The following is a 13,630-nucleotide window of genomic DNA, read 5'->3' as shown; positions in this document are numbered from 1 at the left end:
TTTGCACATTTTTATACCATATTTATACATTTCTGGGTTTTGTTGTGTTTTCATGAGTTTGTCTGATGTTGCGTAAAGATTGTGTAAAAAAAGTATAGCTGCAAATCAGGTAGTACATATTTATTTATACTATGTAGACTAAAAATAAATGTAAAAGAAAAAAAAAGATTTCTTTGTCCATGGAAGAAAACAGGAATATTTACAGTAGAGATGTGTTAAAGACATGATTTATTATTTCATATTTAAGGGATTATATTTCCATTTTTGTCATTTCGGTTTGCAGTGCACAGTAAATAACCGATTCGGTTCAGAAAGTAGGCGAGTTGCAATAATAAGAATATTGTTCAAGCAAAATCACAAATGCTTTCAAGTACAGGCTTCAAGGAACAGGATTGGAGAATATAACAAAAATCTCTAATCTAACCAGACTCAGAGCAAAGAAAAACTTCTGTTGAAATTCTAACAAATTATGTGTTGCAAAATAACTTTTGGACATAAACACACATGTACCCACCCAGAGCAGGGGATAGTTGGTCCGACTGTGGCTGCAGGAAAACATATTGTAGACATTTTCACACCTACAAATCAGTCAGCATGTAAGGATGGACACTTAAGCAGCCGTATGTTTTACATTAGGTGAAGTGAAAAACCTCCCCCACCAGCCAGCGTTTAACTTTCCCTTTTCTCCTTTTCTTTTTTCCTCCCCGTGTATGTCTGAAGCTCTGCAGCTCTAATTGAAACCACCTTCTGTTTCTTTTTATCGCCAGACCCTTTCAAAAGTTTAAACTATTTGTCTGTCTGCAAACACGCTGCATGCTGTCTGTGTCTGTGGCCAAGTCAACAGTCCCTATATGTTGCTTTACAGACAGACTATTTTCACTTTGTGGTGGTTCTTATAATTGGTCATGTGTGTGTGTGTGTGTGGGCGTGTGTGTGCGTGTGTGTGTGTTGTGTTTTCAGGAGAAGTATTTTTCTTGGCAGCTGGTTTAAGTCCAAACAAGCTATCTGATTTCTGGACAAATTCAGCATTGGGTTTACGTTTATTTTTGGTTCCATTGCGTTTTATATATTTCTGATGCTTATATTCACAATCTATTGTAGGTTATGAGATAATAGATAATACTAAAGCATTTCAGGTGGCATGCAGGAGGAGCGACCTTTCACCTTGTGATCCAGTCTCTGGAAACTTGGAAACTTGGGGGAAGCAGGACATCGTTTCCCCAAGTACCTAAAGAAAGTCAGAACAGACTTCATTGTAGTTTAACTGAATACGTTTTAGGTTATGTGGAGTAGTTATTGGTAGCTAATGCCTTACTTGCAGGGAACAGAAGGTTTATCAATGGGAATTCGAAAGCAGGAGTCATTTTAGCTGAATATTTTACATCTTTGACCATCTGCTTCAGATCATCATGGCAGTTGATCTGAAGGCCAGCTGCCATTTTGACAGAGTACAATTCACACACATGACCACTTGGTGCAGAAACTTTCAACTTTAGGCAGAGAGTGTATCTCAAATATGTCTAAATCAATCAAATCATCTCCTGGACTCAATGCATCTCCTATCCGGAGTTACAGAGAAGAGTCTTTGTAGTGCATCTGTGACGACTACAGATCACACACAGGTATAGCTGAACTACTTGTGCAGAAATCTTCCCTGATTTCAAAACTTTGACCGAAGTGACCCTTCTAATTCCAGTCTCTAGTGTGGCAACAGAGCACAGATCCAGAAGAACTTTAAAAATGTCCAAAACCTCAGGACGACACAATACGCACAAGTGGGGATGCAGTTCAGGTCCATGCAGAACAGGAGGAAGTTGTGAGGTTGTGTATTCAGGTCACAGCATGTGAATCGCGCGGACACCCCTGCTCTATGCTTTTGCATAAAACAATTTAGGTTAATGTGATTTATTCAACCAAGCATAGTTAATTTTGTTACTTTGCAACATTGCATGGTTGTGTCACTCTGCCTGAACAGCTGAGAGTTGCACTCGTTGAGTATTATTAGAAAATGATCTGTGAGGCCGTAAGAATGAGCTATTATGGCACAACAGATGAGTTGCTGTTTTTCTGGGGTAAAAGCTCGGTGAGCCAAAGCATACAGAACAACGGTTGCGTCCAGACGTGATGATGACAGACGTGATCGCTGCCATCATGTCACAGACACGACTTCATTCTCTGTTCATTAGTGATATCTGCATGTCACAACCTTTAAGAATACCTCAGCATGAAGATCATTACTTAATTTTTTGTGCTAATTTGGTTTAATTAGTTTAGAAAGATAAATTAGGGGAAAAAAACATCTGAAACTCATTAGCTGTTTCTGAAAGTTTGCTTGACTCTTGGCAGACGTTGAGTTACACTGTCAGAAATAAGCCATGGTGGAAAGACGCAACAAAAGCCTTAGCATGAATTATATTATGCTGGGTTGGGGATATTATTTGCTGAAAAAATTGGTCAACAACATAAAACAAAATGTAGAAGTTAACTAATTAATAACACATTAATTTTGGTGCGAAGAATATCAAGTTATGTCTTAATTATTGATAAAAATGTGATGTTTTTAATTTCAGTTACGACTAATAAGATATTCATTTAGACTTGAAAGAACATAATTAAAGAAAGGAGAGAAGTTTGACTTTGTTCAACTCCCTGCTATGTCCATGTACAAGAAATTGTAAATAAGACTAAATTAAGTGAAACTCAAACATGGCAAGATTCAGATTACCTTTGTCTGTAAACTAGGACTCATGTTAATGCTCCCGTCTGCAGAGGGTTACCTAGCACACAAAGGGGCGTTACACTGGCTTGTACTGCGGTCAATGATGCAAAGTCACAAACACGAGTGAAAAGAGGAACGGCGAGCTTCAGATTTTGCTTTAAAAATCTCAGCGATGGACGTTTGGATAAAACCAGCGTAGTATGTAGCCTACTTATTACAACAGTGAATTATTCTTCCACTGAAGTGCAACCAGTTATAATTACCATTTCTAAATTATGTTTGAAAAAAAAATTACTTCTTTTAACTGTTCTGAATATGAAAACGTGGAAAACTGTAATGTTTAGTTTTGAGCCATTTTTTTTGAAAACGTGCATTTTTACATTTGAACCTTATGAAATTGAACATAGTGTTTGTGTTTGATCACAGCTGAAGAGTGTGATTAATCAGATTATTTTTCTTAATTGAGTAACAGCCTTACTGTAAACATTTAAACGTTTGGACATTTCAGTGTGAGATTTTATGGCACAGTAGCAATTAGCAGTACTAATGTCACACCATCTGCTCTGCACCATCAACACGATTTGATCCACCTTTTTTAATTTAATGATTTTAATTCAAAGTTTTGTTCTACTGTTTTGTTCATTAGTTGCATAAATTCTTCAAAGGGGAAAATCACTGCAACCTCCGCTGCGTTCCAAAGCTGAATAACAGTCTTGTCAGCTGTCAGACATGAATTACTTGCTAGAGACATTTTGAGGCTCATGTCTCTTTTTGCCAGATGCAGTAAAGGTAAACCAGACATGATGTAAACAAGACATTAGGGAAAAGGGCTGATTAAGAAGCAATGAGCAAGAAGAAACTGGGGGATTTTTACTCTGAAGGTCATGTGGTTGTAACAAAGCAAACAGCAGTTCTTTCTCCATATTAATTTGCTTGCATCATTTGTTGATTTGATCAGTCAAACCATCTGTTTTATGTCTGTCCGTTTAAAGTTTCCAAGCTGAAGACAATGAAGTATTATTTACACAACTGCATTATTATTGGAATAAAAACAGAGTTAAGACTTTCAATCAAACTGGGATAGCCCTGCATGTGTATTTTTAAATAAACCAGAATAAAATTGTTTCTTAATGGAAGAAACAGTTAACTGTGGTAGTTTCTTAAAGCTAAAACCATTAAACTAGATATCTTTATGCTGTCAGAAAACAACAGTTTCTGCAACGCTCTTAAGTTTTGGAAATGATAAAGATTCAAACACATCATGAGGCAATAAAATTCTTTTTTTTTTCTTTTATTGCACAACTTAGAGACATCTTACCCAAGATCATCCACTAAAACCTCCCTCTTCCTAATAAAATGCCAACTCTGAAATTTTTCCCCTGACTAAGATATTTGTGTGCGATTCTGCAGATTATTGTCTAACACTAAGCAACTCTTCTGTTAATATTCTGTCACATAGACACAATATTTATCAAACTAGAGCTCTTTGTGTTTTTCCTTGTCAATATCTGCTGATCAAGTGTTAAAACTCTTAAGATTTTTAAAATATTACATGAAAACTGTTTTTTTTTTCACCCTCTAAAGGTGTGCAGTAGCCAACAGGACGTGTCCACCTGGCCAGGTGTGGAACACCAAGCAGTGCCAGTGTATCAGCATGGCTTCGGTTGTTAAGCCCCCTCCTCCACCACTGCTTCATCTACGATCACCTCAGCAGCACCATGGTAGGTGTATGACACCGTTTCACAAAGTAAAGTTCATCTGGCACTGCTTGGGCTTTTTTTTCTGCACAACAGACGAATCTAAATCATATCTAGGCGGCAATATAACCTAAAAACTGTATGTTGATGTATCTCACCATTATCTTCATAGATGATACAGTGCCTACATACAGTATTCACCACCTTGGATCTTTCAGTGTTGCAGTTTGACCGCCACTCAGCAGAGGGCAGCGCTGGTCATCCTTAAGTGAAACCAGATGATACAGAAATAAAGATGGTGGGGCCATACCAGAACGGGAAAAAGTAACAGTCAAAACAAAGTCCAATGTGGGATGCAAAAAGCGCTTTATGCGGTTCCATTTTGAAATATAAACACTCGACAAATTCCTTAAGTTCCACTTTAATAGCGCTCATTCAGCATCAACTTCTGATTTAAAAATTGCTGATGTGGTATGAAGTTGAACATATGAGTTTTTAAGAAAATGGCTCCTTATCAATTAATATTTATTTATTTGAAAGGATGAATCATTTTGAGATTAACTTATTAATCAATAACTTGCATTCCTACAATTTATCTTTACTAAATTACAAAAAGGAATTAAAATATTCATCTGTGCAGTATGTAGTTGACTGTGTACTGTACATACAGCATGTTACACAATCATGTAGCATGTAGCAGTCATGTAACATGTAGCATGTGTAGCATGTTTGCTACACATGCATGTGTAGCACTTACTCATACGGCTTTTACTAACAAACAATACTGTATGAAGCTGTGTTCGAGCTGATGCTGAACACTTGCTGGATTAAAGAGACGTTTTAACACTGATGTACGATCAGACAAACAGTCGCAGCTGTGGTTAAGAATCAAGGCTAAACAAGCCGTATAGTTCAGACAGAGCTCTTATGGATTTAATGTGATCTTCAGATGTTTTGTACGCTCAGAAAACGTGTGAAATGTTAAATAAATATTTAGATTATTCGACTTTATATTCAAAATCAACAAGCATTTTAAGTGGTCTGCTGATTTTCCCTTGCTAAATGTGACCCTGCTGTGGATCACCAACTATCCATTTGCTACACCTGTTTATGTTTTGTTGGGATGTGTGGGGTGCTGGTACCATTCTCCAGTGGTCAACAGACAAAAGATCCAGTGCACCAAAGACATGTTGCCAGTGCTTACAATACAATACATCACTACAACATAATTAAAATAAAGTTGAAAAAGTGTGCTATAAATTGCACAACACACAAAGCAGTGATACCCAGTCACAGCAGGTCAAGTTCCTCTGTCGTTAGCTGCAGGGGAAAGTTCCTGTGTTCACTGAGGAGGAGGATTTATGGCTGCAGAGTGTTTGCTGAATGTGTGTTTGTAGAATCCTTACTTTGTGTTTGGCTCTGATAACACTCTATGTGGATCTCGTGTCAACAAATAAAAACAGAGGAATGCAGAGACCTCAGTGCACCAGATTCCACAAATAGCTGTCATGTACAAATACAAGCTAACAGTGTTTGGAATAGAACATATGGGTTTTGTTTCCTCAAGTTTCGAAGCAGATTCTGATTGATTGGAAAATGGCTGATTGTCAGACTGATTGGACAGATTAGAAGTTTGTGAGAATCAAAACTGGAGCTGCTGTCACTTTGTTTTTTATTTTGCCAAGTATTTTAAATGGTCTTACATTTATCTAAGCATTAAGCACATTTTGTGGACTATTAAGTCCTGTCATAAAAGGGAAATGTGTGTATTGCTTATGATTCAAACAGTTTCCGTCCCTCTAGATCAGAGTATCTCAAACTTTTTCAGGCTGAGGACCATTTACCCCATTTAACAAATACTCACAGACCACCTAACTTTAAATTGCCTCCACAATAACACATCTTAACATATACAACCTGAAATGAAAATATTAAGTCTCTGGTGACTGACCACGATAAAGCCATGAACACGTCTACTAGGGGCATCTTGAGTTGTTTTCATATTCTGAAAGTGTGTATTCTAAACTTTCCAATGATAGAAAACACATTGAAATAAAGGAAAGTTCTCTACATGTGCGCTAATAACATTTTAGGGCTATTTGTAATTTAGAAACATAATAAGAGCAAAAAAAGACTTGAGTTGTTTTGGCAAAAACAAACATTTCCTTTCAGCCAGTAGACAACCCAATATAAATAATTTTATTTCAGGTCTTAAGATGCAGTTAGTCAGTGTGTGGCGCAGCTCTGCTCGCTGCATCGTCTGCAGCCTATTGCATTCAGCACAGCTGCAGACCTAGATCTGCATGCCTGCAGCGTGCTTTGTATCATAATGGTGTTCAAAAACAAAAGTTCTGAACTTTGTTCTCAGCCTGAGCGCAGACTTTTCTGTGGGAAAATAAGAACGCCACTTAGAAGTCAGAGCGATGATTTAGATTGTTAGAGTCAGTGAGAGCACAAAGAGAGTGGGAGCATCTTGCGCTTTGTCAGCAGAAAGTGTTTTTCTGTTTTTCTGTTCGTTTCATCCTTGGACACACAACTATGCACACACATAATGATTCTGTCTGGAACAGACTGAAGATCTGTTTGCTGTTTTTTCTGAAATGTCTTGCTTTCCTCCATGTTTTTTTTTTTTGAAAGATAATCTGCTGTTCGTGAAATAGAGTCATTTGTGTTCTCCCAGAGGAAACGGATGATCCAAGTAGAGTGCAGGAATTTCATAGTTTGTCGATGTGTCATGCTCTGTTGTGGTCGCAGTTTTTACATGAAGCTGTAAAAATTTAAAACACCATCATTCACACTGTTTTATTAACATTTTGTTTACTTTTTGCATAAAATCAATCAGGAAAAATTGAAGTCATGTTTTTGCTTTAGCCTTTATTCACAGTAATCAGAGATTATTGTTTTGCATATATCAGTAAAACTACTCGTATTCATTTCTCTTTTCATTCCTGCAGACGTACTCTCATCAGATTTGTGTGGCCCAGATAAAGAGCTAGATGTGGAAAGCTGCCAGTGTGTATGCCGTCTTGAAAATCCAACTCGTGACTGTGGGCCAAAGCGACACTTGGACCGAAACACTTGCCAGTGCGTCTGCAACATGCTGCCTGCTCCTTCCTGCCCCCAGAACCACATCTTCAACAAAGAGACCTGTCAGTGCACGTGCAATAAGACCTGTCCGAGGCACCAGCCCCTAAACAAGACGAAATGCTCCTGTGAATGTAACGAATCGCCAAATAAGTGTTTTCTGAGAGGAAGAAGGTTTCACCAAGCAACATGCAGGTGAGGAGGAAAGTAAAGGCATTGCATGAATTTATCCAGAAATTAACACCTGACCCCAACCTTCGTCAAATTAAATACAATTGGTGTGAAACATTTGTGCCACTATAATTTTAAAGGTTATCAAAGGTCAACCAGCACCCCGAGCATTTACAAAAACAAATACAATATGGTGTCAATCAACTGTGCTATGTTTCTGTCCCAAATGCTTTTGTGTTGTAAGACAATATATTTTATTGATCCCTGAAGGTCGGATTATTTTCTTTGTAAAATATCATAAATGGCTTATATTCAATATATTGAATATATTTATAGACTTAATATATTTATATAATTTTATTATGAATTTCTACTTATATATGTCATATGCTTAATGTATATGTATGCTTTAATATAGACGTACATGTAAAATAATAAAAAATTGCATTACCAAAATCAAGCAAAATTGATATAAATTAATTTTGCTATATTTGTGTAGCTAAGATTTCTGTAGTTGACACTAAATTTACTTGATTTTCTTTAAATGTGGGGATTATAAAGGTGGTTGAAACATTTATTAATATCTTTTAAAATGATAACGCCATAAACGAAAATATTTGCTGCACAAACATTTGACACCAATTTTGTTTAATTTGAGGAAGAAGGAGGACGTGAAACCTCACTCAGGTCCCAATGTACACATGAAAGCTAATTTTTAATTAGTACATGTGTGTGTACATGTAGCCACAGGAAATCACTGTTCTGGCTGCACAAAGCGCTCACAGCATCGAGCTCTGTGTGAAATATAAGATCCCAGTGCGCTAATGACTTCCCATAGCTGTCACTTAGCAATTTCCCTTCCACACAAAGGAGGAAGTACGCACACATATACACACATCCATCCATCCTGTCCAGTTCTGACCCTTCGTGACCTTGTTTGGGAGTGATTTATGAACACAGCAAAGATTGGGCCCTGGCACAAAAAACGTTGCTTATTTCTTTGGGCTCCTTTTCATCACTAGCTTAATGTTCTCTGTGAGTAACCATAACCAAATAGTTTTTTTATTACAGATATTTACGCATTCATGCATTAGAAATATGTTTTCCCAACTGTCTCAGTAGTGTTGTCTTCTGCCAACGTATTGAAACACAGCAACAAGATGAAGTGTGGGGATCTTCTGAATTATCTTTTCGCATCTTGACTTGCTTTAAGTTGGCTTGACAGGCCAAATTTCGTACTTATCTTCTGACATCACTGAGTGACAACAACGTATTTTTCACATCATCAAATGAACTGACTTAGAAGCTAACAGAGGGCTCCTTTTGTCTTTTCTCTGCTATAGTTTATTTATATAGCTCCAATTCACAACAAATGTCATCTCAAGGCACTTCACAAAAAAAAATAATTTGATTTCAATCATACATACATTCAAACTGATCCTAGTTATGAAACAGTACAGTAAACTCAATAAATTATTGAGGAATTTTTTGGGAATAGTGGCCTTCATTTGACAGTACCTTGACAGGACGGTGCGAAGGATGGGATTCGAACTGGGGATAGCCGCATCCAGGTCTGCGCCATGCGAAGCCCAATTAAACTGAATTGAATTGAATTACATATGGTTTTCTGTTCTTTGGAGTTTTTTTTTTACCTATTTTAGATTCTTTTACATCAGTTTTAGCATCCCTACTTCTGCTGCATTACAGTCAACAGAAGCTTTCTTTATGGGTCAAAGCTGGTTTTTGCTTCTGGATTAATTTCCATTACCATAAACTAGTCAAGGAAACACAGACGTAGCTTAAAGAGTCACAGCATTTGCTTATACAACTTAAATCAGGTTTTACTTTTCTTCAGTCTCGTTAGTGCCGCTCTGCTTCCACCTGCACATACAGCAGACTCGCACTCTCCGGTTTGCTCTGACACATGCGCGCCATCTCGGCTGCTCTTGAAGGAACCGCACCACCTGCTGTGTTCGGCTGTTAGAGCACTCAGCGTAATACTGTGGTAACGACCCTCGCTCTGCGCTCCTGCAGGATGAAGCGGCTGCCAGTCTGCCCCTGCTGGTAGTTGTTGTTTTTTCCTACATGACGTCTACATTCCATCTGTAACATTTAACCTCATGAAATAAGTAAGTTGGTAGTTACTGTCGCTATCAGAGAGCACGGCTTGATGGCATTGGTGCAGATGATTACGTCTCTAATTCCATCAGTCCATTTTATGTTTCCATCTAGCCTTGTTTAGAGTCACAGAAGTCTGCTAATTAGAGATATGGTTACAGAGCCTGGATGTCTCTCCATTTCAGGGTTGCAGATAAACATTAATGATGTCATAATGAAATTGTCTTGTTTAGGAATCATTAGAAATTATAATTATTGAAGTCTTATTAGTCATGGTGGTGCAGTGGTTTCTGCTGGTTTGCTATTCTTCTTCAATGTCAGTTTATTTAGAAAAATCCATTGAAGAGACGTTGGCATACTAAAAGGCAGTATACCTCAAAGTGATGAATCAGGTTGTTTTCAACAAAAGAGATCGCATAGTTTCATCATGTTTGTCAATTGTTAATATAACTCAGATTACTGAACATAAGATCTGGAACAAGGAAGCTTTTACTATGTTGTAATTTAAGTTTCTGTTTTCGGATATTCTGAAAACTGAGGACAAGTAAGAAAACATTTTTAGCACCAACACAAGGACATTTGATAATTTCTCTCCATTAAAGCCACTTTTCACAAAAGACGCATGAAACGCAAGTGGACAAGCCCTCAAAACTCCACGCCTGTTTTTCCCATCTTTATTCTCTGACTTATTGTTGTTACATTTGTTTGTTTTCTTCTTTTTTAATTGCAGTTGTCTTAGGCCTCCATGTGAGGTGAGGAGACGGAAGTGTGAAGCAGGTTTCTTCTTCAGTGAGGAGGTGTGTCGCTGTGTCCCCTCGCATTGGAGGCGCTTGGACTAATATCTGGCTCGTAACTCGCCATCAAGATACAAACTTCAGACAGTTCAATACATCACCTATCACTTGTAGACCTGCTGGTCAACAGGATTCTCATCAGCCATGGTGGCAGCTAAGTGAGTGGATCCTGATGGACTTGGGGAAACCGTTGGGATTGGAATGCAAATTATTGGAAATTGAACATATAAAGGTGAGAAATGCACTGATTTTCTTTTGAGGACATTTAAATGGAGAATGAATGACAAGACGGGAGGAAGAACTGCAGGATTAAAAGAGTCAACACTCGACATTGGTTAAATAATGCGTTTTAAAATATTTGGAAATTAATTATGTCTCAGTATTCTGATGTGAAAAATTGATTATATTATTTATTAAATGCTATTTTCATCCTTCGTTTATTGCAATTTCTGTATTTTTTATAAAAATACACTGTGATCAATATTTTTGTATCATGTATGTTAAGTATATGTGTGTAAAATAAAGTATCCTGGATGTTGTAATAAATCTTGTCTTGGATGCAGCAGGAGGATGAGGTCCAGCTGACAGGAGGACAGTTGCAGGACGTGTCTTCTTACAGGTGTCTCTTCTCCTTTACAGAGTCTCTCTAGGACATCTGTGATGTTATTTTAGCAGATCTCTGCAGTATTTATTAAAGGGGCAGCATTATGTACGTTCCAGCCACATAGTATCATTTTACAGAACAATCAAGTAATTTTTACTTTGTTTAAAAAAATAATGTGTATATATAAGATGTGACTTAAAAGAAACTTGACTTTGTAATTTAATGCCTTTAAATTGGGCTTCTGTCTCTTTAAAAAAAAGCATTCAGTGTTGGAAAGCAATCTGCCTTCAGGAAGTCATCACAACATCACTCCTCTATTAACTCTTTAACAAAGTATTTACCAGCGTTGCACTGTGCCTGAATGGTTGCCACAGGAGATTAAAGGATTTCTCAAATATGCATGAAAGAATCAAAGCAACACTTTAGTATGTTTCAATGAGGGAATAACAGATCAAAAAGTTGATTTTACATCATTCTGCCCCTTTAAGTGGATGAGATGTGTTTGGTAAATAGGGTTTATTCTGCAGGACTAGAACATTCTCCTGAGTCAGACCAAGGCTCTATAGGTGAGACAGTTGAGGACCAGATTGTTAGCACCTCATATGAAAATGTAATTTTAAAAGTATTTAACTTTTTGACACTGCTTTTTTAGGTTTTAGATGCAAACACAATGATTACAAAACCATCAAAAACTACCAGTGTAAAAATGATAAGCACCTCTGATGCTGTTTATCCTTTGTGCATCGTACCGCCTGTACCAATTTAGTTTTCAGAAAGACTCATGGAATCAGTCACATTCTTCTACATCAAATCTTAAGCTCCTGCTGCTGGACGTTCATCTTCAATTTGCCTCGTAGATCAGGGCTTTGTGCATGTCAGTGTTTGGCTTTAAGGCATTTCTTCACCAGCAGCAACATATGTTCATGAGTGGTCATAATCCTTTCCACCTTGACAAGATTACAAGTTCCAGATGCACTGAAGCCACCACCGTGTTTTATTGTGGAACTGCTCTGTAGGTTATCCTCTATCCTTTTTTTCCAATATTTCCCAAGCAATACTGCTGAGAGCTCAAGTTTCACCTAATCTGGCCAAAGACCATTTTAGCAGCTTATAAAACTACGTTTTAAAAGTTCTCCGTAAACGTTGCTGGATTTTGGCTCTCTGCTCATTAAAACATCGATTTTGTTCATTGAGGTTTGTACGCACAGCATTTCCACCAGATTGACGTTTGGACTTTGATTTCTCAGTTTCACTTTGTGCACATGCAGGTGTCTGTGACTCAGTAGATTTGGGTAGTCAGCTTGTAAGTGATCCTTCAACTTAATTACTCTGCTATTATTACTCAGCAACATTATTGTAAGAAGACACATCTTCCTTCCGGGTCCCAGACTCAACATACGTACAGAAAACCACAGGAGGAATGGCCAGAACCAGAACTGAAATCAGACAATTCAATTGATTTAAAATTAACATAAAATCTTTTATTACTATTTCTTTTAACTCACCAGAGTGTTGCTTTACATAAAGTACATATCTCTAATAGTTTCTTGTCTTAAAAATAGCATAACTGCTAGAATTATTGGGGGGCTAAAGAACATCTGAAGCCTTGAAAAAAGCAGACCCAATGACGTCAATCAGGACAGATGAGACCAAAGTAGAGATGTCTGGTTTCATGTTTAAAGAAAATTAGACACCAGATAATGAGATTTTATGCCTAATTTGAGCTTCTTTCAGAATGAGCTGTTTAAGGGCCTCTTGTCGCTTTAAATCCAAATGAGCTGCTGCAGGCTTTCGCTGGGGTTGCTAGGTAACAGGCTGGGCTTTCGCTGGGGTTGCTTGGTAACAGGCTGGGCTTTTGCTGGGGTTGCTAGGTAGCGGGCTGAGCTTTCGGTAGGGTTGCTAGGTAACGGGCTGGGCTTCCACTACCGTTGCTAGGTAAGAGCCTGGGCTTCGCTGGGGCAGTGCCTGCTGATTTGAGGTTTTTGGAAAAGCTCATTTTCCAGACACCAAGAAAACAACAAAAAAAACGGCTTTATGTTTTGTTTAAGCTCTTAAAGGTTGTTTTTAGAAGCAGTGCAGACCCAAGTAGAACTACAACAGCATACAAAATGTGAATTTTGAGTAATAGGTCTCCTTTGAGCTATTGCTGCCAACTTTGGCTCAATAAGCTATAAAATGATTGTTTGTACTTAGGCTTCCCCATAACTTTACCTAAGAGAAATGTAAACTTCAAATGTTGAAAATGTTTAAGTTTTACAGTTGCATAAGGGGATAAAAGACCCTAAACATAATTTTACAAACGAGATTAACTTTACTACCCGAATAAAATAGGATAACTGTAAGGAAGCTGAACAAAAAAAAAAAAACCTAACAAATCAGGTCATTCTTGAATTTGTAGGGATGTAATTAATTAGAAATTGCTTTTTCTCTCGTTAGTATGAAG

General features: G+C 37.6%; 1 protein-coding gene across 1 annotated transcript in view; it reads left to right on the top strand.

Moving 5' to 3' along the window:
• Positions 1–11,120, top strand: part of vegfc (vascular endothelial growth factor c) — a 42,221-nt gene extending 31,101 nt beyond the window's left edge. The window contains exons 5-7 of the mRNA XM_008419325.2: positions 4,304–4,440; positions 7,371–7,695; positions 10,520–11,120. Of these exons, the coding sequence (XP_008417547.1) occupies positions 4,304–4,440; positions 7,371–7,695; positions 10,520–10,628 (571 nt within the window). The 3' untranslated portion in view covers positions 10,629–11,120. The remainder of the gene's footprint in view (positions 1–4,303; positions 4,441–7,370; positions 7,696–10,519) is intronic.
• The last annotated feature ends 2,510 nt before the right edge of the window (positions 11,121–13,630 follow it).

The sequence above is a fragment of the Poecilia reticulata genome, linkage group LG1, assembly GCF_000633615.1.
Source record: "Poecilia reticulata strain Guanapo linkage group LG1, Guppy_female_1.0+MT, whole genome shotgun sequence".
Classification (NCBI taxonomy): Eukaryota; Metazoa; Chordata; class Actinopteri; order Cyprinodontiformes; family Poeciliidae; genus Poecilia; species Poecilia reticulata.
The sequence above is the reverse complement of the archived record's forward strand: the minus strand, read 5'-3'. Positions and strand labels throughout refer to the sequence as shown.